We start from the raw sequence: 24323 nt of genomic DNA on the forward strand, positions 1-24323 counted from the left end.
TGCATTCAGGTCTGGAGTCCTCAGCACAAGAAAGACATGGACCTCTTGGAGTGGGTCAGAGGAGGACCGCAAACATTATCAGAGGGATGGAACACCTCTCTTATGAGATATGCCTGAGAAAGTTGGGCTTGTTCAGTCTGGAGAAGAGAAGCCTTTGAGGCCTTATAGCAGTCTTTCAATAAAGGGAGCTTATAACAAATACAGAGACAGATTTTTTAATAGGGCCTGTAGTGACAGTGTAAGGGGCAATGATTTTAAACTAAAAGAGGGTAGATTCAGACTAGGTATAAGTAAGAGATTTACCAAGGGTGGTGAAACACTGGAACAGTAGATTCCCCATCTCTGGGAAGATGGCGTTTTAAGCAACTTGATACAATTGAAAATGTCTCTGCTTGCTGCAGGCCAGTTGGACTAGATGACCTTTAAAGGTCCCTTCCAACCTGAACCATTCTATCACGCTATGACTAAGAGTGAAGACAGTGACATATATTCATCTTTCAAAAGATGTTACATTTTAAGGAAGGAGGAACGTTTTACATAAGAACTTTCTATAAAGTAATGTATCAGCTCAAAAAAAAGTTTTATTGAATTTCTCTGTGGGGTAGATTCAACTCAGATTACTAAACCCATGAGCAGTGTATTTTAGCAATTCTATAATTTAAGACTCTCCAAACAGACCATAGAGGTAGGGCAGGAAGAAAGAAACCACTGCTGTTGAAAGGAGCCTTTTCCAGACTATTTTGCTTATTTAGAAAGGAAAATGATTGCCCCAAAGACCAGGTTTCCCAGAATTATGTAAAAGCACGGTCTTTTTCCAACATGCAATCACCTTCAAGAGTACAAGACATCAATCAACAAGCCTGTTAGCCCATCTGTCCTGACACTACATTCTCTTCTTAGAAGTTGAGCTCAATACCCTGACAGAAACTTCTCAACACTACTTAAAGATTCAAAACCACTATAAGCAAGGACATTGATCATGCATCTCTGAAGCATTCTTACTTAACAGTCACGGTCAAAAAAAGTAAATTACATAAAAACATCTATCAGCATCTTCAGTACTGACCTTGCAACTAGTCCAGTCAAGGAAAGATGAGCACAAGAAAAAGTGTCATCACTGAATAAGTTTACAACTTAATACACAAACAGTCACAACTAGTTAACACTAAAATAAAAAGGTGGTTTTGAGTATAATGGTAATAACTTTTACTAATGCTTCACATGAGAAGTAAATTTTTGAGAAGTTAGAGAAGAGAAACAGGAGGGTAGCTGGAGCATAGGTTTATTTAAGATGACCAAAAAGCAATGGGTAACACCTAGAAAGAAAAAAAGAGTGCCAGTGTCCACTAGGAAAAATAAAGGTATAAAGTATACAGCAACAGAAAGCAACACTCAGAAGGGAAGTTATCTATAGTCTTTGTTAGCCAGATTCCACATGTTCTTCCATTCTTGGACAAGAATCTGACCTTCAAAACAAAAAAATTTTATTCTCAGAAAGCTACGTTTTGGCAAATTTTTCATAGCCACTCTGTCTACATGACAAAACGAACAGTTACATCCTGCACAACTGAAGAAACTATCTTCTTCACACATAGCAAGTGGAAAACTGAGTCATTCATGCTCTTCATGCATATTTTTTGCAATACACGTTTTCCCTCAGAGACAACAAACATATTTTGAGGGCTTCACTAGCTTGGTTTCGATTTTAGTTTCCAGGACAATAGCCTGGAGGAAGGGGAGAGAAGCTGAATCAACTAAAAGATGGAGCAATTGCTCCTGACTTTTTCTCTAGCAGACACTTCCTAAATGAACCTCCCCTCACTACCATTCTTCACATCAATAAAGCAGTATCTGCATAACAGATTCCATGTGAAAGATAAGGTCAAAGAACTTATCAGGAAAGCAAGTACCCTACCTGTGCATTTGAACATTGTGTTACTTACCTGCTTCTTTTCTATTTCAGCTCTCCTGCTACTCCTCTGTTCCAAGCCTGCTGCAACATGACAATTAAGCGGAGTGACAATAGTTTTCGTGATGAAGAGTTTTTTAGGCACCTGAGATGTCACTGGAAAACAATTTTAATGGAAAGAAATGTTTTAAAAGACACACACAGGAATATTTGTCAAGCACTGATTTCATAGTAGCACTACGCTAAAAGCAGATCTGACACACTAAGCAGAACAATGCAAATGCAGACATTTGAACAGGTCACACTGCTTTCCTTTTGTCAGTGAAGAAAAAGATATTTCCCCAGGAGTATTCACCTTATCCTAAAAGAGCTGTCTAAAAAAGGTTAGATTCATCATTCCTTTTATAAAGAGTGCCTGTTTACTACTGCAGCTCATATCCAGCCTGTTGACTGGTTACACATGATCCTACCCCATAGGAAACTAATATCAGATTTCTCAGAACCATACAGGCTCTCACCACTGCTAGCAGAGACAGCATGCAGGACTTTCTGTTCTAGAAAATCAACTAGGGAAGGCTTCAGCTTGTTTTAGAACCTAAGTGTCATAGTGCTGGGCATGTAGTATTGAACAGCTCTGTTAGTCTGCTTAACAGAAGACTGAACTGCTGACCAACAGTCATCACATTGTAGGAACACATCCTGAACACCAAAGAGCATCTTTCATTTGCTCTCTGAAGAGTTCAATGATTAACCAAGGAGCCTTGTTCAGTTCTCTAGATCTTCCAGGAGGTTCTTCTTGTAAATGCAGCGTTGGGAGCCCTTCCCCACTTTCCCCAGCACTGCTGGAAGTGCAGCAGTAAGAGTTCAAAGCTTATTCAAAGCTCAAAGTTCAACAGCTCCCTCGGCTGTTGAGAGAGAGAAACAGCCTCCCCTAGAGTCACTTCTCCGTACCAAGTCAGAGGCCTGCAAGTTTGATCTGTGCTCTGAATCAATCACAGAATGATAGAATCACAGAATCATAGAATAGTTTGGGTTGGAAGGGACCATCTAGTTTCAACCCCCCCTGTGACGGGCAGGGACATCCCACGAGATCAGGGTGCTCCATCTCTGATCCAACCTGGCCTTGAACACCTCCAGGGATGGGACCCTCAAGTCCTTCCCGAGGGCGAGTGTCTCTCTGTCAATCCCTCAAGCCTCACACGCTGGAGGGGACGCAGTAACACAGCGCAATTCTCTCCTTCAGCGAGCAGACACTACAGGGCCTCCAGGCACGCAGCCCAGTTCAGTTTCTGCGGTAGCTGTGTATAAGGCACAGGAGAACCAGACGGAAGGGAAGAACTCTCCCGTTCTCCTGTCAGTCACTGTTAACTACTCCATCTACGAAGGCGCAGCGACAAACCCTGGGCGCTGTAACAGCACAGCACAGCCCGAACCCAGCCCCTGTTAAAGGTGAACAACTACTGACTCGCACCAGGCGACCCACGCCCTCTCCGCGCCCGCTGCTGGCAGAGCCCCGAGCGCGCCCCCAGCTGCGCACAAAGGCCGCTGCCACCCCCGGAGCCTCTGGGCGGAGCCCGGCAGCTCCCCGCACACCCCGCGGCGGGCGGCTGCTGCCCCCCAGCGGCCGCGGCGCTCCCCGGCAGCGCGAGGGAGAAGAGGCGATCGGAGGCGATCGGAGCATCCGCGCTGTGCCACGCGTTCCCCCTGCGCGGCGGACAGAAAGGGGGGGGGGGTACCTCATGAGGGACAACAAGATCAAGTACAAGGTCCTGCACCTGGGTCGGGGCAATCCCCGATTTCAGTACATGATGGGGGATGACGTGCTTGAGAGCAGCCCTGCAGAGAAGGACTTGGGGGTGCTGGTCGATGAGAAGCTCGACATGAGCCGGCAGTGTGCGCTCAGAGCCCAGAAGGCCAACCGTGCCCTGGGCTGCATCAAAAGCAGCGTGGCCAGCAGGGCGAGGGAGGGGATTCTGCCCTTCTATCTCTTCCTAGACATTAGGAAGGATTTCTTCACCATGAGAGTGGTGTGGCACTGGCACAGGCTGCCCAGGGAAGCTGTGGCTGCCCCATCCCTGGAGGTGTTCAAGGCCGGGTTGGATGGGGCTTTGGGCAGCCTGATCCAGTGGGATGTCCCACAGCAGGGGGGTTGGAACTGGATGATCTTTAAGGTCCTTTCCAACCTTTCCAACCCTAACTATTCTATGATTCTATGAAAGCAGAAATAAGTGTTTCTCATCAGATGGATACCCTTGCATCAACTTGTCACATAGAAAGGCTGTGGCAGAGAGGAAAATTCACTTTGTGTCTCTCATGCACTGCCCTTCAAAAGACCTGAGGCATCTGCAGCTATCCAGCGTCGGATGCTGGGTCTGGTCTTCCCTGAGAGATGGGCTGCAGGCAGACCCCTGTGTTGGGTGCCTGGAACCAGGCTGGTGGTGTGATCTTCACCCAAAGAACTTAGAATAATAGAATTGTAGAATAGTTTGGGTTGGAAGGGACCTTAAAGATCATCTAGTTACAACCCCCCTGCCATAGGCAGAGGCACTTCCCACTAGATCAGGCTGTCCAAGGCCCCATCCAACCTGGCCCTGGACACCTCCAGGGATGGGGCATCCACAGCTTCCCTGGGCGACCTGTGACAGTGCCTCACCAGTCTCACGGTGAAGAATTTCTTCCTTACATCAGGCCTAAATTTGCCCTTCTCCAGTTTATACCTATTCCCCCTTGTCCTAACACCACAAGCCTTTGTGAACAGTCCCTCTCCAGCTTTCTTGTAGCCCCTTTCAGGTACTGGAAGGTCGCTAGAAGGTCTCCTTGTAGCCATCTCTTCTCCAGGCTGAAGAAGCCCAACTCTCTCAGCCTGTCCTCGTGTGGGAGGTGCTCCGGCCCTCTGATCATCTTTGTAGCCCTCCTCTGGACCAGTTCCAACAGTTCCAACTCCTTCTTATGTTGGGGAATCCAGAATTGGACACAATACTTCAGGTGGGGTCTCATAGGAGCAGAGTAGGGGGGGCATAGTCACCTCCCCCGACCTGCTGGCTATGCTTCTTTGATGCAGCCCACAACTCAGTTGGCCTTCTGGGCTGCGAGCGCGTGTTGCCAGCTCGTGTCGAGCTTCTCCCGAGAAGCACCCCCAAGTCCTTCTCTGCAAAGCAGCTCTCAATCACGTCATCCCCCGTCCCGGAATGAAACCGCATATTGCCAGAACCAGGTGTAGGCCAAGTGCAAGCTCCAACCGCATCCTGGGCTGCATTAAAAGAAGTGTGGCCCACAGGTCAAGGGAGGTGATTCTGTCCCTCTATTCCTATCAGCTCACTTCTGACATCCAAACCTCCTCACCACTGGCTTGGCTTGTTCTTGCTATTATGTTATCTTACACTTCTTAATGCATTAAGGGTTATTAAATAAAGATTAAATGACAGATTTATATTTCTTACTTTCAAATTCATTCGTAGAGCAATTTTTCAGAAAAATATAAAACATAAGAATGTTATCAAGATTTGAAATGTAAAAGCCTAGACGGTATGAAACAGCGAAAGTAACAATAGGGAAGCACAGCAAGTATAAAAGGCTTCTAGATCATTATTAGCTACTCCAGTAAATACTTAATATTAAGTCTTGTAATTTTTTACTTTCCAAAATAATATTAGATACAAGTTACAAGCTGTTGAGACGTAACTGAAACACTGGGATTTTCTGAAATCGAACTCACTTTTAAAGTCATAGAATCAAAGAATCATAGAATACTTAGGGTTGGAAAGGACCTTAAAGATCACCTAGTTCCAATCCCCCAACATCCCACTAAAGTCAGTAGTCGTCACCTATGTTTGCTTTGTTTCAGTACGGCTTTGTTTCAGCACAGAAGTGCATGCCTTTTCTGACACCACTACCAAAACACCACGCTCACAGGCATCACTGCCAGGCGGAGATCCAGCCTTACCTATCTTCAGATCACATAAAACACCCACACAGGTACTGAAATGTCACAGTAGCAAGCATCCCTGTTACATAGACCTGTGTGAAACTATATAATCACGTTAAACAAAATCAACATGGACTTTAACTACTGGTTTAACATATCACTATGATATTGTACAAATCAAGGGCAGCTCACGTGACTAAGTCACTGAAAAGCAACAGACCCCCAGATTCCAGGTTTCACCCTCAAAGTCCTGTTCCATTTTCATCCTTTAGAATGTGGCCTCTGTGCAGCAAAAAAATCACAGCAGCAAGAAAAACAAATGAGACAAGAATCACCACTCTTCAGTGGTGGTTTGGCCTAGGAGGAAAAGAAAGTTAGCAGAAACTCGCAGGAAACACAAGCTGAAAGACAAGTAGTAGCTTAGAAAAGCCCAAGAAGAGAAATGTGAGGAGGACGAAAGAAAATTGTGAAAGCTGAGAGGAAGAGAGGGAATAGCAAATGGACAGGAAGAAAGAGGGAAGAACTGAGCAAGAGAAGACACAAAGAAAGACAGAAAAATTTGGTTTTTTTCTTGAGTTGTAACCACTATATGTTGGTGCACCTTCAGAACCCAACAGCAACAGGTAGACATCTTTAAAATATAAAACGATAAAATGAAGACATATAAGACACCAGAGTTTTGCAGACCTTCCATCTCATCTCAGCACACCTATTTGCCAATTAGCCAGCAGCAGTGAAAAAGGCAAGTAATTTTCCACCATCAGTCCTCTCCACTACAAAACCCCTCCACTTTTATTTTCTTCCCCTGTGTCAGCCTATAAAGAAGGACCCTTTTTCCTCTCTTCCATGTGCTGTAGAAGTTTTACAAACAAAGCTGGCCGTGATCCCAAAGCAGCTGATGAGACAGGACTGGGGCTGTGAACAGGGTGGCTGTTCACCTCCTACCTTAACAGCAGGCACCCACACTGCTCCTCCAGACCTGTCTGAGAGCATCAGTGCCTGCTGCTGAACAACTCCATCCAGGACACCTGAGGGGCCATGCGGACATGCTGGAGCTGCACCACGGACCCGCAAGAGGCTTCAGCAGCTGTCAAGACAGCGTGCAGACAAACAGTGGTGTATCCCACACCGGTCAGTTCAACAAACAATCAGCACCCTTAGGTGATGGGAACACACTTTGCATTAATTTCTTTTTTTTCCCCAGCCAGAGAGATTCCTGTACTTCACCAAGAGCTCTTAAGACCAGCAGAGGCACTGTGAAATGAAACAGGCGCTTCTGAAAGCTGTCTGAAAGTTTCATATTTCAGCTCCTCCTTCACATTCCAGGCCTGCCCAGACTCCTCTCCTAAGACTGCAAAAATGGAGTCTCTCACAACTACTTACCCTCTGAAATACTCAGTGCCCAAAGTCAGGGTCTTTGTTGTCTTTCTGTCGATGGTTTTGTGTACTGCTATGCTCTGCCTGCTGCAACTCAGATTTTTTAAACCTAAAATCAAAGATTTTTATTCTTTTGAAGTCAAGGATTCACGAGGAAGGACCATATCCTTGGAGAAGTACAGAGGGAAAGTAAGTTACAACTTCATTATGTCTTTGTCTTGAATCTTTACTGAAAAAGAGATGTACATTCATAAGTAAATAAAAAGTGTGGTTATAGGAATTTATGGCAGAGATTTATGCTGAATTCCTCTTCTAACAGTAAGCTGGAGAGAAATTTATTTTATCTAGGCCTCCTCCAGGAATTAATTACTGGAGGTAATAAATCAAGAAAAATGTTTTTTGATATTCTTTGCTGTAAATTAATATAGCCTAACAATGGAATTTGTGCATTTTAATCTTATTTTTAAATGGTTTGTTGAATTACAGAAGCTGACATATGATTTTAATGCTCATAGTTATGCTTTTTTACATGCCTATGTTTAAACAAAGCTGCAAGTTCCAGTTTATCCACTTACTGTATTTGAAACGTGGGATGTCTGAAAGTAAGTATCTTCAGTTACTATTATTCTTAAACATTTACTGATATTACGATCAGCGAAATTAAATTTAGCCTTCAGGCAGGAACAATTGTACTAGTGGGATATGCAATTTTAAGACAATTGTAATCTCTACGCTATCTCAGGGGTGGGGGTTCTTACTAGTCTAACTTTTATTTCTCTGAAGGCGACTTTAGTTGTAAACGTGGCCAGCTACTGCCAACACACAGACAAAAATTACATTGGACTGCAAGAACTACACAGAGAGTTTGGTCCCTCCCACTTCACCGTGCTGGCTTTTCCTTGCAACCAGTTCGGAGAATCAGAGCCCAGTTCAAGCCAGGAAATAGAATCTTTTGCCAAAGGAAACTACGGAGTAACATTCCCTGTTTTCCACAAAATCAAGATCCTAGGATCAGAAGCAGAGCCTGCCTTTAAATTTCTAATAGGTAATTATTCTCTTAACTGTTTTCTCTTATCTGTTGAGTTGCCTATAACCATGGTATTCTCCCGCAATTCCAGTATCAGTTTTCTTGTCAGGCTTAATCTGAGCAAACATTGTAGTCTTCATAGTCTATAGAAAGAAACAGGCACCCTTAGCATACAATTCATCTTGTTTCAACATGGACAGCAAAAATATGGTCAGAAGAGCTGTTCCCTGAAAGCGTCTGTTTCTCCCCAGTGATTATAGAAACAGTCTGCTGTGACTAGCCCAGCCAGCAATATCCTTTTTGTGGTCATATACCCTTGAATGCAAAGACTTCTACCTACAAAATCCCATTTCAAATGCTTGGAAAAACAACTTTTGTTGGAAAGCAACTATTCTGCTGGAGAAAAATGTATGTATGGATATCTTAACAACACTGGGAGATTTAACATAAACAGATGCAAGTAAGAAGATTCCTTTTGTTGCTGTCATACGTCCACTGCATTGTAAATCTGAATTACATACACTGTAATTCTGTAAAAGCACTGATCTGCATTAGTTTGTCTTATAAACTTCAGAGCCCATCCTGCAAAAGCTGCTCGCACAAATACTCAAGTTATGGAAAGCATTTATTTACTTAGAGCCTCATACCCTCACAATCAAAAGGAAACCTTCATCTGACCAGAGAGCTCACAGACCCAAAGCCAACTTAAAAAGCCTCTCGGAATTTTCCTGAGCTTCAGCCAGGTCTTTTGATTTGACACATATCATACTGAACACTGATATATGAACAAAACAATAATTAAAACATAACCCTTCTCTATCGCATCCTATTAACTAGAAAATAAGGTAGGTGAAGGCCCAAACCTGTATTCTATCACCCTGCCCCAATATAGGAGCACAGCTGCCCAAACCACTACTACACATGCTTCTCCAGACTATTCTAACAATTATGAGATTCTAAAACATTCCAGACTACTCCAGTTCCTTGCAGCTCCTTTTGTCACAAAGCTATTTCAACTTCTAAATAAAATCTTTCTTACAACACTTAAGCCTATTGCTTCTTGCCATATTCTTTGTGATACTTCTCATGTACTTGACAAGTATTATCATTTAGGAGTCATTTAAGTGGTCACCATTGTCACCGTAATGGTGTTTCTTCCTATCTCCCCTTAGGGACGTCAAAGTCCTCAGGAAAAGCCTCATTGTTCTGAGTCCAGTGGAATTACTGAATGCACTCCAGACATGCCTCTCAGTTCATTATAGAGGAGACTAGGGCATATAGGTACCACACAGGTGGGATGAATCCAGATTCTAACAACCAGTGCAAACAGTAGCATACATTAATACCTATATAGAAACAGAACTGCCACGTTCACTCATTCACTTATTTGACGTGGTGTTCACCCACAAGTAGAAAGATCACCTGGTACTTAAATACTTTAAAATAAGGACTTTCTTTTCCCACGTTCCTCTGTTTCACATGAAACTACTGTGCTTCCTCAATTAAAGAAGCACCCATTTTCTTCATGTATCTGTCTTCACAATCAGAAAGCTGAACATCTTCATGCTACACTCCCTTGTGACTGTGACTGCTATCTACAATTTGTCTAGCATATTCAGAAAGAATCCACTGGCAGCATGAATATCAGGCAGATGCTTCTTGTTGCTTTCATAGCACTACAGCATTTTGCTGGGCTAGCACAAGGTTTGTGGCCTCACCTTTCCTCAAATAATGTCCAGCTTCCTATGTGTTTGTACTTTGTATGAGTTATTCATATGCATTAATGAACATTGGAAGAATGTTCCGAGATGGGGTTATGTTACCTCAAGACTGATCCTGGATGCAACAACCCAGCAGAGATCTAGTATAATTAGTAGATGGGCCAATGACCCCACACGATCTTTTCCATACCCATTTGCTTGCCATGGTGTCCTCTTACAGTCATAAAGTTACAAATGTAATTCAATGACAAAATCCAACCCAGTGCCTCCAACAATGAGTGCCAGGTTCAGCATTGTTCCCCACTGAATAACTGCTCCCCAGTCAAAATCTCCTGGAGTTTTCTTCTAATTCTTCCCACAAGAAGAGATTTCCCTCAAAGCATGAGAGGCTCTTGAGGGACAAAACCAGAGACAGGAAACTATTTCTTCCTCCTCTAGGAGCTACAGAGTTTCCTGACAGCTGCTTGATCCCAAAAATTATCTTGCCAGGTATTAACAATAGTGAAGGCACCAGTAAGGTTTTGTGTCAAGAGATGAAGAGAGCTGAATTGAACCATCACCAGTACGGCTTCCTACTCCCATTTCGCTTCCCCTAAACCAAAATAAAACTGGGGCTTCCCCAAAGAATATGCAGCCCCACAACCTCCCCCCCTAGAAAGCAAAGTATATTCAAAGCAGAAAAAAAAAACTCTTAAAAAGTTGCACAAGAAAGGGAAGCCGTCATTCACCTTCTGCTTGTGAGATCATTAGCACCAACCAGTAAGTCTATGTCCAGACTGCTAGCAAAGTAGAAGGTGAGATTACTTCAAAATACGTAGCTGAAGAATCACTGCAGAGTAATGAAACAAATACAAATGTAAGAGTCACTAAAGTCATCTGATGCCATTCTTACAGATTCTTCAAAGAAAGAACCTCGATGGAATTTCTGGAAGTACCTTGTCAGCCCTGAGGGTAAAGTTGTGAAATTCTGGAGACCTGAAGAGCCAATAGAAAGTATCAAGCCAGAAGTAGCATCGTTAATCAGGCAGATTATCATGAAAAAAAGAGAAGACCTCTGAAAAACCTATTCACACTGTGAATCCATTCAGCAGTATGGGTACACCACCTTACTACATTCCTGGGAAATGCTGCTAGAAGCAAAAGCATCAGGTGATATTACTTCTCTTTGGCATTAGTATTTTCAGCTACACTATGTCTTTTAACGTTGGATTGGCTCCTGCAACAGCCTTGAGAACCACTGAGGTTATCGAGACTGCCAAGGTACTCAGTACCTTGCAGGGATGGACCTTTGATTTGCATAAAGTTTCTGAATGTTTCTTTAAATTGCTTGCAATAACTACTTACATTTGTTCACTAGCAGGAATATAGCTAAAAAAAAAAGGGGGATTTGTTGATAAATTACTCAGTATTTGCACAAAGAGTTTTGTTTCCCATCTACCAGTAACAAATAGAATCTGATATTCCAATAACACATAATTGCCCTGCCTGAATGACATTGGGCCCAGAGGCATCATAGCAGGGCTTTTAGAGACAACTGCAACTGAAGATACCAGCTTCTTCAGGAAGATTACTGAATTGGGAAACTATCAACTTAGTTGTAAAAACTTGTACATAAAAAATGAAATTATTAAAAAATATGCAAAAATGTTTTCTTGCCTACTTTGTATTTTGATTAACTTTACATTTCACCTTTACAGCAATACCTTTAACCTTGTTAGCCTTCTCCACACGTTTGCACTGCAGGACAGTGCCTTAGCTCCGAGTTCACCTCCTGCTGGATTTTCAGTCTTCTGACCTCAGTGAAGACAGGGCCTGTGTGTATACACAGGGTTGCTTACAGTAAAATTAAAGGGGCAACGAAAATCACTGGCACTCCAATAGATAGTTTTCTGAGGTAATCCAAGACAACACTCCACAGCCTTCTACCTTGCACCTCCGGAATAAAACAACAGTCTTTAACTAGAGGCAGAAGAACAGGGTGAGGTTCATTCCTCAAGACTCACTCTTATCACCTTGCAGTCTCCTCAATCCTGCATGTAACTGCAAACCAATTTCCAGTTGTGTTCCAGTCTTCTATTTCAAACTGCCAAGTGTCTTGATTTATCTGATGAAGGGAGACAGTAAATTGGAATAAGAAACCTCATTCCAGCTGTCCAAGTCTTAAAGGAGGGCTGAGAGAACAGAAATGAGGGAAAGCAGTGTCTCAGAAGAGTTTTCTATATGAAAAAAAGACTGGTAGTATTAGTCCGTTCTTTTCTAAGACTAATAGTGACTAAAAATACCTGAAATGCTTCAAACCATTTTCAAGTAAAGCTAGCCATTTAACTGTATTAAAAAGGTGAGAAATTCAAAAGCAATTAAAAAAAAAGCTATTTTTCCTTTAATCTGTGGAATTAATTGAGAATTTAACAAAAGAACACAGAAGGATAAGGACATAATAAGATCTTAAAAGATGGAGTACTGATACTTATGTGGAAGATTAAAGTCACACTCAGTAAGAACAACCGTCATTTTGGAAGGGAATTCAAACTATGCATGACAGTTAACCCCTCTGACTTCCAGATATTTATAACCTATGTAAGGGTATAGTTTGCCCAAATGTCCTTCCTGCTGGTGTTGTACACCAGCCACTGTGCCGTTTGCCATTAGACCACAAGATTCTGCATCCAACCCATGAAAGCAGTTCCTGTTCTCACTCTGAGGTCCTGTGTCTTAGTCTAGTCTCCCTGTGCAAGTACAGTTCCAGACTTGGTAACATTTAGCGGAATACTTCAAGTGATTTTTGTCACACGTCCCTGCTGCTTTGATGGAGCAGGAAGGGAACTGAAATATGCATTCTTTCCACTTCACTGGGAGCAGTCTATATTCCATGCAACTAAGTGGCAGGACACCGTTTTTTCCAGAAATGGTGGATGCTATCTTTACTTGAAAACGTATATGATTAAAATATGCATGTCCATTCTTGTGCACTGCTATAGCTCCTTGCTTTTCATATCACAGAATAGAGTAGGTATAAAAAAAATGCTGGGTGCTGTCAGTGGAACACCTGAAAAAAATTATTTCATTCCTCATGCTGCCTGAGAGTTACTCAGCATACAGGAAATTTCACAAAAGTTACTAAAAAACCCTATGAAAGATAAGCAGTGCTGTATTATTTTCTAGTTTGGAAGGGATCAGGAGGGAAGGGAGTGTGCACACCTTAGTTGTGATTCACTCACTAAAGCTCATATTCTGTTTTTAACAGGATACACTCAAATCTTAAATTACTCCAGGCTAGCACTAAGATCAAATCTCTTTCCTGGTATTCTGAAATAACATGATATATTAGCAAATGAGAGGACAGAATCGTTTAACTCAATGCTTCCTGTATTACTTTCACTTCAAATTCCTAGATAAAGAAGGTTTTGCCCAAGAAAACAGTCACTAAATTTCTTATTTCACCATTTGTTCACAGTACACTACAACCAGCTTCTGCAGAAATTTGAAAACAGGTACCATTCAGTCCTGAATGTACACAGAGTTTAAGTTTTTCAAAGTTTACCATTAATTAACATTCTTCCAAAAACTCAGTATGTTTGTATTCCTTATTCTACAGCAGACATACCAGCTGCTCCAAGGTAACATTTGTGGCAGATAATTGATGGACTAATCACCTCCTACTTACAACCAACTTACCAGTTATCCAAGATAAAAATAAAGCATCTTTAACTGCCAAATCTACACAGACTTGGAAAGGTGAATAGAAAAAATGAAAGTCAGAACACTGTTATACATGCACACATTTATCTTTAGTCAAAAGCCAGCAAAGTAATATGAATATGTTTGCATAAATATCTACTTACAGCTTATGTAGGATATAGCATATAAAAAAATACTAAACTACAAACACTATAAATAGATTAAAATCTGTTTACTGGATTCTTAAGTAGCCCCACCAACTTAAGATAACCTGCACTCTTCAGAAGGTTCAGTTCAGTCCATGGGTGTTAAAAGTTTCTTCAACCCCATCTGAGCATAACCTATTGCATCTTTCATCCTCACACTTCCTTCACTCCTATCTCATGATCCCCTTACTCCTTAGGTCTGACATATCCTCACTATCTCCAACAGACAGAATGAACTGTCAGCTCTTCTTTCCAAAAAGCTGCCTGGGAGTGCAAATATTCTAAATCCATTTCAGTCACCAGTTGGACATGCCCCTGTTAATTCAAGCATCATCAGAAAATATTTGTTTGCTCAGCCCACACATCATATAGTGGTGTAAGAGAAATATATTCACAAAGAGCCAAAACCTGAAACTCTTACTTAATATTTGAATTTATTAAATTCCTTAGAAACAAGTTTGATTAACTGTAGAAGTGTGTCAAATAAATTTACACTTACTTTTAGAGCCTACATTCACTCAGTTTGCATAACCTAGTACAGCTCCTTTCAGTCAGGGAAACCAGGCAGGGACTGAACCCCAAAGCAGCTAAGGATCTCGTGAGATATTAACAGTGTTTATACTGTCGTCTCCACAGTGATGTGCTAATGTGGCAGTGTAGCCAGTTGCTGCTGTATGAAGAACAGCTAACTAACAGTACACTGCCTCATCACCACACACAGCAAGAGGATCATGCTGATTCGGCAGACCTTCACAAAAATTAATTCTATTTCCCTTCATAGGAGAACTCCACCTCGCATGGCACTTACAGCAGCACCCAGATAAAGCAAGTAATAACAAAGAGTTTCTCTTGTGTTCTGTAAGAGCCTGAAGTGCCAGGATGAGGACAAAGGTAACGCTCTGTTCCTGTGGCAGTACGTTGCACAGAAGCTTGCAGTGTAACATGACTCAAAACGATCGATGCAATTTCAGCCTTTACTCTTCTGAAGTATATTATGTCCTATTGAAATTGTGTCTCCTGGTTGGTGAGACTATAGGCAGTTGTCTTAATGTATCGCTGTTCATAAATATAAGGTATTCTGAGAAGCAAGGGAAGAAAAACTCTGAAGTTGACTTCTCTATTTTTACAAAACAGGAAGGCAGCAAGACAGTGAAAGTGATTTTAAACCTTTCCAGCATCTAACTATTCAGTTATAAAAACACTTGGACCCCCCCCAAAAAAAAAAAGCAGCCAACTCACATTTATCAAATACTGATATAAAAAAATTAAAATCAAACTTTAAAACTCATGTGAAGTTTTTAGCTGTGCTTCTTTTGCTTTACGAAAACTTCCAGAGCTTAAACTTGTTTTAAATTCGAATTATTTACCTGTTTCAAATATTTATAAACTTCCTGTTATCTTGGAGTCTAAAAGCAGATCAAAACCAGTCTAAGTAGATCAAAAATTCTCACAATTCTTTGAATAACTGGATAACGGAAATACAAAATATCAATTTAATACAAAACAATGAGCCTGACAATCAAAAAAAGTAATAATCTGGTAGACCCTAAAGATTCCTGATACAAAAGCAGTAGCTCTCCATTTTGACGATCAAGGGATGTGGAAAAGGATAGCAACTGCATGTTAGCTGATGTCAGAATTCCAACCAGCTAATATACACTGCCTTCCCATCACACACAGATGCACCACTTGCATTCCTGGAATTTAGAACCCTAGCACTTTCCAAAGGAAGCACCTTTTGAACAGTGATGAGCTGTCCCTGCAGCAGGTGACAGTGCCATAGTGACTGCGACATTCAGAAACAGCAGCCAACTAAGCTGTACACTGTCTACCAGACACAGAGTCCATGCAGAGTAAGATGTCTCACGAGATAACATTCCTGGAAACATCTCTTATTTTCTATGTAAATTCAGGATTGGCCATTGGTTCTGAGACTCATCTTTCACGTATGTATCTATACAAGTTCAAATAGTAAATACTGTCATGAAATAAATAGCACAAATAAATTTCCTATTCAGCAAAACATGAAGTAACATAATAGTATAAAATCTATGTAGAGTGCGACTAGGATCAGATCCCAGACTGTCAAAAGGAACCGGGTAGTGCTGCAGTGACTTGCCTTAGTTTTATGAGCATCAGTACACTATGTTATCTCCACAAGTCAGTTGGTATTACACACACTTACTGCAGTCCTTTTCTCCCTTGGGCATCTGTTTATGGTCAGTGTCGGAACCCAGCCCTTCGTCTAGATGAGCAGAGTCTAATTAGAACTATCATTGATTACTCCATGATGCAATTTTAGGTGATGAGGCACACTGTGCCTCTGTTCACAACCACATAATGGAGGATGCATAAAGATCCCAGGATTCAAGCTTATGGATTTCAGCTGGATGGAGGTAAAACTATACTTACCACACCAATTTTGAAGGAAAGCCCTTTGAAGTCATGCTGGAAAACAACTACAGAGTCAGACACTTTGCATAAAAGTCTATGAATACCAAAGCTGAAGCCTTTGCTTCGGAAAAACAGATCTTGAGTCATTTAAAATAAATCTCAGTTCAATTAAAAAAAAAAAAACAAAACCAAAAAAAACCACTACAACACTTCAGCCTGGAGAAGAGAAGGCTCAGAGGAGATCTTATAGTGACCTTCCTTATAGTACCTGAAGGGGCTACAGGAAAGCTGGAGAGGGGCTATTCACAAAGGCTTGTGGGGATAGGAAGAGGGGGAACAGGTACAAACTGGAGAGGGGCAGATTTAGACTGGACATTAGGAATAATTTCTTCACCATTGAGAGAGGTGAGACACTGGCATAGGCTGCCCAGGGAAGCTGCCCCATCCTTGGAGGCATTCAAGGCCAGGTTGGATGGGGCCTTGGGCAGCCTGATCCAGTGGGATGTCCCTGCCCATGGCAGGGGGGTTGGAACTAAATGATCCTTAAGGCCTCTTCCAACCCAAACTGTTCTATGATTTACTTGCAGGAGTGCTGCTGTTAGCCACAGAAAAGTACAGGCTAATCAACTTTTCCTTGTTCCACAGGAAGAGGAGGCCACCTCTGATTTTTCCAGGAAGCTTTTTAATGCAACACTATGGAGTGCACATAGCAGCTGTTGATACATAAGAAACAACAGCCAGCTAAAATGCACTGCCAGACTGTTACATTCTCTTGACTTCTGGCCATTAGCTCCCCCTCAGCCCACCACTACCCTTCCAGCCCACACCACTGCCGTCATCCCACCAAGATTCTCCTCAGAGAGCCCAGTCCTTGCTCACTTCAGCAACATGGGTTTACACTTACTTAAAATATTTATGTCAGAGCAACATTCTCAGCACGCTGGTAGCTGCATTTCTGTACTGTTCTTGTACGTAAGGGCACACTACTCACCTTCTTCAGCATTTCTGTATAGTCTATTCCGTTTATGCCTTTACTTCCCACTCCACCAGTCTGCATATTGCAGTCTGACCAGGTTTCGTGATCAATGTCAACTCCTTGAGGAGCAAGCTGCCTGTATTTTGCTGCTTGCTTAGTGTCAAGCACGTTGTGGGAGATTAATATGTTTTCTACCTACGTTCCTACTGTACCTCCAAGCTTTTCATTGTCCCTTTTACCACCCTCTAAAAGTGGATAAGTCAGCTCGCAGTGCAAACAAGAAGGTGGGTCTGTAAACCCTTACAACCCCTTCAATCAGGTCAAATAACTTTTCCTTCTGAACAACAAGCAATCCTTCTAGTGACAAAGGGGAGAAGCCCTCAGGTGCTTTTTTATTCCCTCCCTCAGCAGATTTCACTCTACCATAACTTGTGTATTTCTCGCATTTCAGATGCTACAGTTAAGAAAGCGTAAGAAGGATTAATGGGAAAGTGAAACCAATAATATGGGTGGGTAGGGTTTGGGTTTTTTCCCCAAAATCGCTTATTTTTGATAGTTTCCTCTTCTCTCCGCCTCGGAACTGTGAAAGGGGGACTGTGCAGCTCACGCAGAGGAGTGCGACCTCCTGCCTTACCTCGGCCGCCTCCCACCGGCGCCGCGCCCCGCTCCGCATCCCGTCTGTTCTCAGCGTTCTCACCGCTTTCTCCTTGAAAACAACACAGAGGCACAACACTTCATAAACGCGGCTCGCGGTTCCCCAGCAAGAACCGCCCTCGACCAACCTCCCGTCCCCCGGGAGCCGCATCCCCCGGGACCGGGCAGAGCCCGACGGGGCAGGACCGGGCAGAGCCCGACGCGACGAGACCGGGCAAAGCTCGAAGAGACGGGACCGGCCAGAGCCCCACGGGACGGGACCGGCCAGAGCCTGACGGGACGGGACGGGACAGGACCGGGCAGAGCTCGAAGGGACCGGACGGGACGAGCCGGGACCAGGCAGACCCTGGCGGGACGGCGCCCTCCCGGCCAGCTCGGCGACCCTCCCCAAGGCGGCGGCGGCCGCCCCAGCCCCCCGGGGACAACATTACCCTTCGCAGGTCCTCGTCCCCTCCTCTCGCCCCGCGGGCGGGCTGGCCCGGTTCCCGCAGCATCTCCGACGACCGACCGGCGAGGGGACCTGACCTCCGGGACGGGGCGGGGCGGGCGAGCAGGGCAGCGTGTCCGCACGGCGACCGACAGCGGAGAAGGCAGCATGGGGCGCTGCCCGGGCAGCCGTCGGGGCTCGGTGCCGCTGAGTGCCGGCGCTGCCCTCCCAGCCCCGCTCCCCAGCGGCGCCCTTTAAGCATCCCACGGGCGCGGCCAGCGAGGCGGGCGCGGGCGGGCGGGCGGGAGGCGGCACGGGGGGCCCGGCCCGCCGGCGGGATGCCCCGCGCCCGGGCTGCGCGGCGGCGCCAAGAGCGGCGGCGGGGAAAGAACCGCGGGCGCGGCGCGGGGGTGCCCCTCCCGTCGTGGATTTGTGGCTCGCTCGGGGTTTTTCCCGGTGCGAGAGGCGCAGAAACACAGCGGCAGCCTCGCAGCTCGCCCGGGGTCTCCTCCCGGCTGCCCCAAACCGAGCAGCGACCCCGGCCCAGCGCCGTCTGTCTGTCCCGCAGCTAAAGTCCCCAAATCTGAACCATCTCCGCCCGCAGACGGAGTCCCAGGAACAACCGCCACCGTTTGCTTTGTCGTCACAGGCAGAATCAGGAGAAAGAACCGTTCTATCCCAGGAGATGAGCTGCTGGCGGAGCATCGTGTGGAGTGCGGGTGACGGGGATGGTTTGCGCCCTTGGGAGCTCATTTCACCTGAGAAAAACTGAGCGCACGTTTGGGTAGAAGTCAAACACGTTTTTGTTGGAAGATAGGGTTTAGTTAAATCCAAGGATCCGGGGAGGGAAATGAAGAGTTACTGCTACATGTACATTCCGTACCTTTTTACAAGTTAATTCGGAACCGTCCTTCCTCAGCCCTTGATACAGTTTCAAAATCTGGAGCGATGCCTCTTGGGTTTTCGAGTGACAGAAGCTGAGATTCATACAGGATGAGCCCATTTTTCCTCTTGCTGGGTTTGGGACCCACGAATCAAGGTTAAAAGTGTTATTTTCTAAGAGTTAAGAAACTGAGTGCCCCTTTTAGAAATCTGCTCAAATTTTTCTTCCCTCTCTTACGTTTTCACTTGTTTTACCAGGAAAACAGGAGAGCTTTTTCTAAATTTTCAGTGGGAAAAGTATTATTTGCACCAAAAACAGCTCTCCTGCAAAATACTCCTCATGTAAAATCCCCTTTCCTCCACAATACTATCAGTATAGCCGCACGTGTCACATCTGCAAAAGGACACCATGTAAGCAAGATGATGGAGGAGCAGATTTTTACTGGAGCTTGAATTGCAGGCGATGCTTAACGATCAGGTGGTAGAGCCGTTTTACCAAATGAAAGGAGAACTATTTAAAAAAAATGCCTATTTATTATCTTACTTTGTATCGGTGAGGACACAGCTCGGCAGACCAAGGATACGACCTGGCTGAGTCACTCAACGCCGTTTCAAGGCTTGCGGCAAAGCAAACAAAACACGAGGCATTGCGGGATCACAAAGGGTCGTTTGCAACGCTTCAGTTGTTCGTTTAACTGACTGCGAGCTCTTCCTGACGTTGAGCAAGCAACGGGGACACAGCATCACCCTGCCCAGCAGCAGCGTATGGCTGCACCGCAAAGACAAATCGCTTCGATTTTCAACGTATCCGCAACGCTCAGGTGGAGTGTTTTGAGCTGTTGCCTATCAGACCGCTGCTTGATCCTCTAACTAAGCTGCTACTCGCTCCGGAACGTTTATTTCCCATGAGCAAACCTGTAACCGTGCAGTTTGATAGTGAGAGGAAAGGGGTCGCAGTGTAAGAACTATATGGTTGTAAACTGGAATGAAAGTCAAGGTCTTTCAAAGCTGTGAGCCGGAATAAAAATCAAAGTCTTTCAAACTAAACAAAGTTTAATTGAAGTGAATTAGAATTAGGAATAATTAATGCAGAGCAAGGCATTAAAGAGTGAATAATATGACCCCCTGCAGTTGGTGTTTCAAGCAGAGATTCCAGCCCATGAGCCTTCAACTTTTGCATGCATGCACTATGGACGAGTTACAGGAAAATATTTGGAGGTTTTTCTGTAGAACTCGTTCTGAACACTGATTAGCAAGTGGAAAACATGCCGAGATATGAAGTTTGCTGGTAGCCTTAAAAGAAGTATTTTAAGTATATAAGTATGAAATTAATTCAGTGGTAACTTAAATCCACAAATAAGCAGAAGTGCCATGGGGAAGTCTGAATTGGTTTATGTTTGTTAAGGAGGATGTGTTGGATTATTAGGCATTGTTTATTATTAACATTATTTATTAATAATTATTATTTATTATTATAAGCATCAAGGATATTGTTAAAACTCTCTTCTTCACTTGAGGTGCCTGGTATTTTGAAAATGATATGGTAGGCAGAAGCTCTGTTGTCACTTAGAAATTGTAACTGGATTTTAAGCAAAGGAATTTTGTTTTGGAAAAGCTGTTCATGGTAAAGCATATTGCTTCTGAAATACTTCCACCAACTTGTGTTCAAAGTGAAATTGCAAAGACCAGCTTGGTTAGATGTCTTCATTTCCTTCTTACTGTGGACTCATTTCAGGCTTCTCATTGTGGAACCTGTGCAGCCAATTGCTCAATGATTTCACTTACGTGATAGAAACTTGGGTGAGTTTTTGTAGCTCACTGTAAAAATATTCCCAAACTGGTATGTAGAAACTACGTAGTTTGTCCTCACTGGCAGCAGATGGTGCTGATATGTCGTTGCTTGGTACGTTCTTGAAAGCTGGTGTGCAGATTCTCAATTCCATAGTAACTTTTTTTTTTCCTCATCCACTATCTTTAATTTCTTTTGACACTAATTTTTAATCATCATCAGACTTTAGAATTTATAGAGATAAATACGAGTTTAGAGGTTGAGTATGAGATTTGGACATCAATAGCAAGCCTCAGGGTGTTCTCAGAGAGTTAAGCACTGACTGAGACATCTTGGAAAAAGCTGGATTCCTCACATCCAGACTGCTGAACAAGGATCACAGATACTTGTAGGGCCCACATAACTCCAGATGTGATAATGAAGATACTGCTTGCCAAATGATTGCTGACAAGAGGTGATGCTAGCTTACATCAAGTTCTGTCAAGCAGAAAGATGACAAGAGCTGGGCATAGAAAATAGTCCTCAAAAGCAATAGATCACACGTTGTCTGCATGTCAGTGAAAGACAGAGGTAAACAAAACTGCTCTTTAGATGAGTCTCCAGAAAACTTTCGCTTACACCAAAGATCTAGTTAAAGAAACCTTCCTAGGTAAGGAACACAGAGACTTTGACACGGAGGGCATGTCGGACTCAATACTTTTCAAGAGAGGATTTAGTCACTGCCTGTGTTACCCAGCTGGATAAACTAAAAAAAAAGGAGTATAACAAATTATGTTAAGAAAAAAATGACCCTTTTAGAAGTATGAGGGATCTGAATAAGATTTACCACATTTTTTTTTGTTGTTGTTGATATTTGAAGTAAGTGGTAAAAATTTGTTTAACATCTTTAAGTGAAAAAAAAGTTTCTATTTTGCAGTTGCAAAGTGATGGGAAGTTTCTAGGAGCTGTGGCCTCTAACCTCCTGCCTGAGAGAAAATTATGTCCCAGCTTTGTTAGATGCTCACGTCTTAATCTTTCTTCCTGTACTTCTTCACTGTTCTTTCTAGCTTTTCAGCCGGTATCCCGGAAAGATCCCAGTCTTGCACAGGCACAGTGCAATTGTCTACTACTGTTGTCAGTCACTTAGAGAGCTCCATGATTTTCCTTGTACCACTTGTGAGAATTGTTCCCCTAACCCACTCAGAAATGTTCTCAAAGTGGTACAGGGAAAATCATGGGGCCTAACACAATAGTACTAGAGAGTTGTTCCCATTTATAAAAGACAGCTTTGACCCTCAGGTATTTCTGGCTGCAATGGAAAACAGAGAAGGATGTGGAATCAGGAAAGGGAAAGGAATTGGTTCAAATGGCTGTTCACATCATTTCACTGTGCAATGAGCAACCATTGTTTATACTCCAGAATGAAATACTGTTGACCAGGCAACTGCAGTATTCTGGCAGAGAATGCACAGCTTTATTTTAGCTGTACTAAGTACAGGTTGTTAAGATGTCCTTCGGAAGATGAGGGGAAAGAAGTTCCTGTGTCTTTACTGGGGTTTACCTTAAAGCCATGTGCTTTACACCTGTGTCTGGTAGTCTACTCATCAGGCATCTTCCATATCATTTAGTTTGCCAGCAGAGTAAAACTAGTTGTGAATATGTGGGGAGTGAGCTCTCAAATGACTCTCCACTACTCCTTTTCAGATGAACCTCAGCACTTCAGACACTAAGGAAAACTACACCTCCTATGCAAGAGCAATGAGCAAGAACATAAGACCAATGGCATGAGGTTTAACAAGGCCAAATGCCGGGTCCTGCACTTGGGGCACAGCAACCCTATGCAGCGCTACAGACTGGGGGAAGAGTGGCTGGAGAGCTGTACAGAGGAGAAGGACCTGGGGGTGTTGGGCGGCAGAGACTGAACATGAGCCAGCAGTGTGCCCAGGGGGCCAAGAAGGCCAACGGCATCTTGGCTTGTATCAGAAATGGGGTCACCAGCAGGTCCAGGGAGGTTATTCTCCCTCTGTACTCAGCACTGGTGAGACCGCACCTTGAATACTGTGTTCAGTTCTGGACCCCTCACCACAAGAAGGATGTTGAGGCTCTGGAGCGTGTCCAGAGAAGAGCAACGAAGCTGGTGAGGGGGCTGGAGAACAAGTCTTATGAGGAGCGGCTGAGAGAGCTGGGGTTGTTTAGCCTGGAGAAGAGGAGGCTGAGGGGAGACCTTATTACTCTCTACAACTACCTGAAAGGAGGTTGTGGAGAGGAGGGAGCTGGGCTCTTCTCGCAGGTGACAGAGGACAGGACAAGGGGGAATGGCCTGAAGCTGTGCCAGGGGATGTTCAGGTTGGATATCAGAAAAAAATTCTTCACAGTAAGAGTCACTGGGCACTGGCAGAGGCTGCCCAGGGAGGTGGTCGAGTCGCCTTCCCTGGAGGTGTTTAAGGAACGGGTGGATGAAGTGCTAAGGGACATGGTTTAGGGAGTGTTAGGAATGGTTGGACTCGATGATCCAATGGGTCCTTTCCAACCTTGTGATTCTGTGATAACCCTAAACTCATTCCCAATGTTGCTGCAATCTGTTGCCGCAAGTCTGTTGCATTACCTGGACAGACTGACATGTGGAAGATGGAGTACGGTCTTTATATCCTTCTGGCTTTTGTCCTTTTATGCCATGCTTTCCCCAGTACTTGAATTATTTTATTTCTAATGTTATATTTAGCAATAACGATAAGCCTGCTAATTTTCTCTCTTCAGTGTATATTCCCTTTTTCTCTCCACGTTAAGAATCTGCTTTGGCATGCCTCTGCCACGAAGACTATCAAAGGGAAGGCTTCCAACACACTGGAATCCATGCTAGCTTTGGGGTCTGCACACAACATATAACTATGTTTTGTTTACCTTGGCTAATCTCCAGCCCAACAGCAGAACCTCTGGGTTTGATGCCAGCTGCCAACTGTGTGCCTAAACAATTTTTCATCCTGGAATCCCAAGTCTGGATTAACAAACTGCCAAAATGCTACTCAGATGTGGTTCTTTACAAAGCTTCTCTAGCAATTCTACTGTTAGCATGCTAGTTATTATTACATTACTAGCACCAAAGACTGTAAGTTAGTGTAAAATTAAGTTGTGCAAAAAGTAATTATGGCTTTGAATAACTGTGAATTGTAACTAAATGCAAGGCTTCAGGCATCTCTTGTAGATGATTCCTCTCTGGTGGTCTTGGAAACGGGGCAAGATTTCTAACATTCTTTCCTGGATAACAGCAACTAAATATACCCCTTGAAAAGCAACTGTCATGTCCGTTTGCAAAAATCAAATAACTGCTGACAGATTCAGTTCCCTCGGCTGTGAGTTTCTGAAGTTCTGTTGCATATCC

At 43.7% G+C, this 24323-nt stretch overlaps 2 protein-coding genes across 3 annotated transcripts in view; one reads left to right on the top strand and one right to left on the bottom strand.

Annotated features, from left to right (window-relative positions):
- Positions 1-18464, bottom strand: part of CDC20B (cell division cycle 20B) — a 34669-nt gene extending 16205 nt beyond the window's left edge. The window contains exons 1-3 of the mRNA XM_054053904.1: positions 18299-18464; positions 17848-17919; positions 1944-2065 (exon numbers count right to left, since the gene is read on the bottom strand). Of these exons, the coding sequence (XP_053909879.1) occupies positions 1944-2065; positions 17848-17919; positions 18299-18464 (360 nt within the window). The remainder of the gene's footprint in view (positions 1-1943; positions 2066-17847; positions 17920-18298) is intronic.
- Positions 7169-11593, top strand: GPX8 (glutathione peroxidase 8 (putative)). 2 transcript variants are annotated; one of them, XM_009555839.2, is made up of 3 exons: positions 7169-7400; positions 7995-8256; positions 10854-11593. In XM_009555839.2, exons 1-3 carry the CDS (start codon positions 7194-7196, stop codon positions 11015-11017), a joined length of 633 nt encoding a protein of 210 aa, XP_009554134.1. In that variant the 5' UTR covers positions 7169-7193; the 3' UTR covers positions 11018-11593. The 2 variants fall into 2 exon arrangements, with proteins under 2 accessions (XP_009554134.1, XP_053911442.1); XM_054055467.1 differs by lacking the exon at positions 7995-8256.
- Positions 18465-24323: the final 5859 nt, after the last annotated feature.

This window comes from Cuculus canorus, chromosome Z, assembly GCF_017976375.1.
Source record: "Cuculus canorus isolate bCucCan1 chromosome Z, bCucCan1.pri, whole genome shotgun sequence".
NCBI classification, from domain to species: domain Eukaryota; kingdom Metazoa; phylum Chordata; class Aves; order Cuculiformes; family Cuculidae; genus Cuculus; species Cuculus canorus.

What these genes read in the sequence shown, in the direction of transcription:
- GPX8 (XM_009555839.2), top strand. Translation starts at nt 7,194, where the DNA reads ATGGAGTCTCTCACAACTACTTACCCTCTGAAATACTCAGTGCCCAAA. An exon ending in TGGAGAAGTACAGAGGGAAA is followed by an intron (nt 7,401 to 7,994) that starts GTAAGTTACAAC and finishes ATTTCTCTGAAG; the next exon opens with GCGACTTTAGTTGTAAACGT. An exon ending in TGCCTTTAAATTTCTAATAG is followed by an intron (nt 8,257 to 10,853) that starts GTAATTATTCTC and finishes CCATTCTTACAG; the next exon opens with ATTCTTCAAAGAAAGAACCT.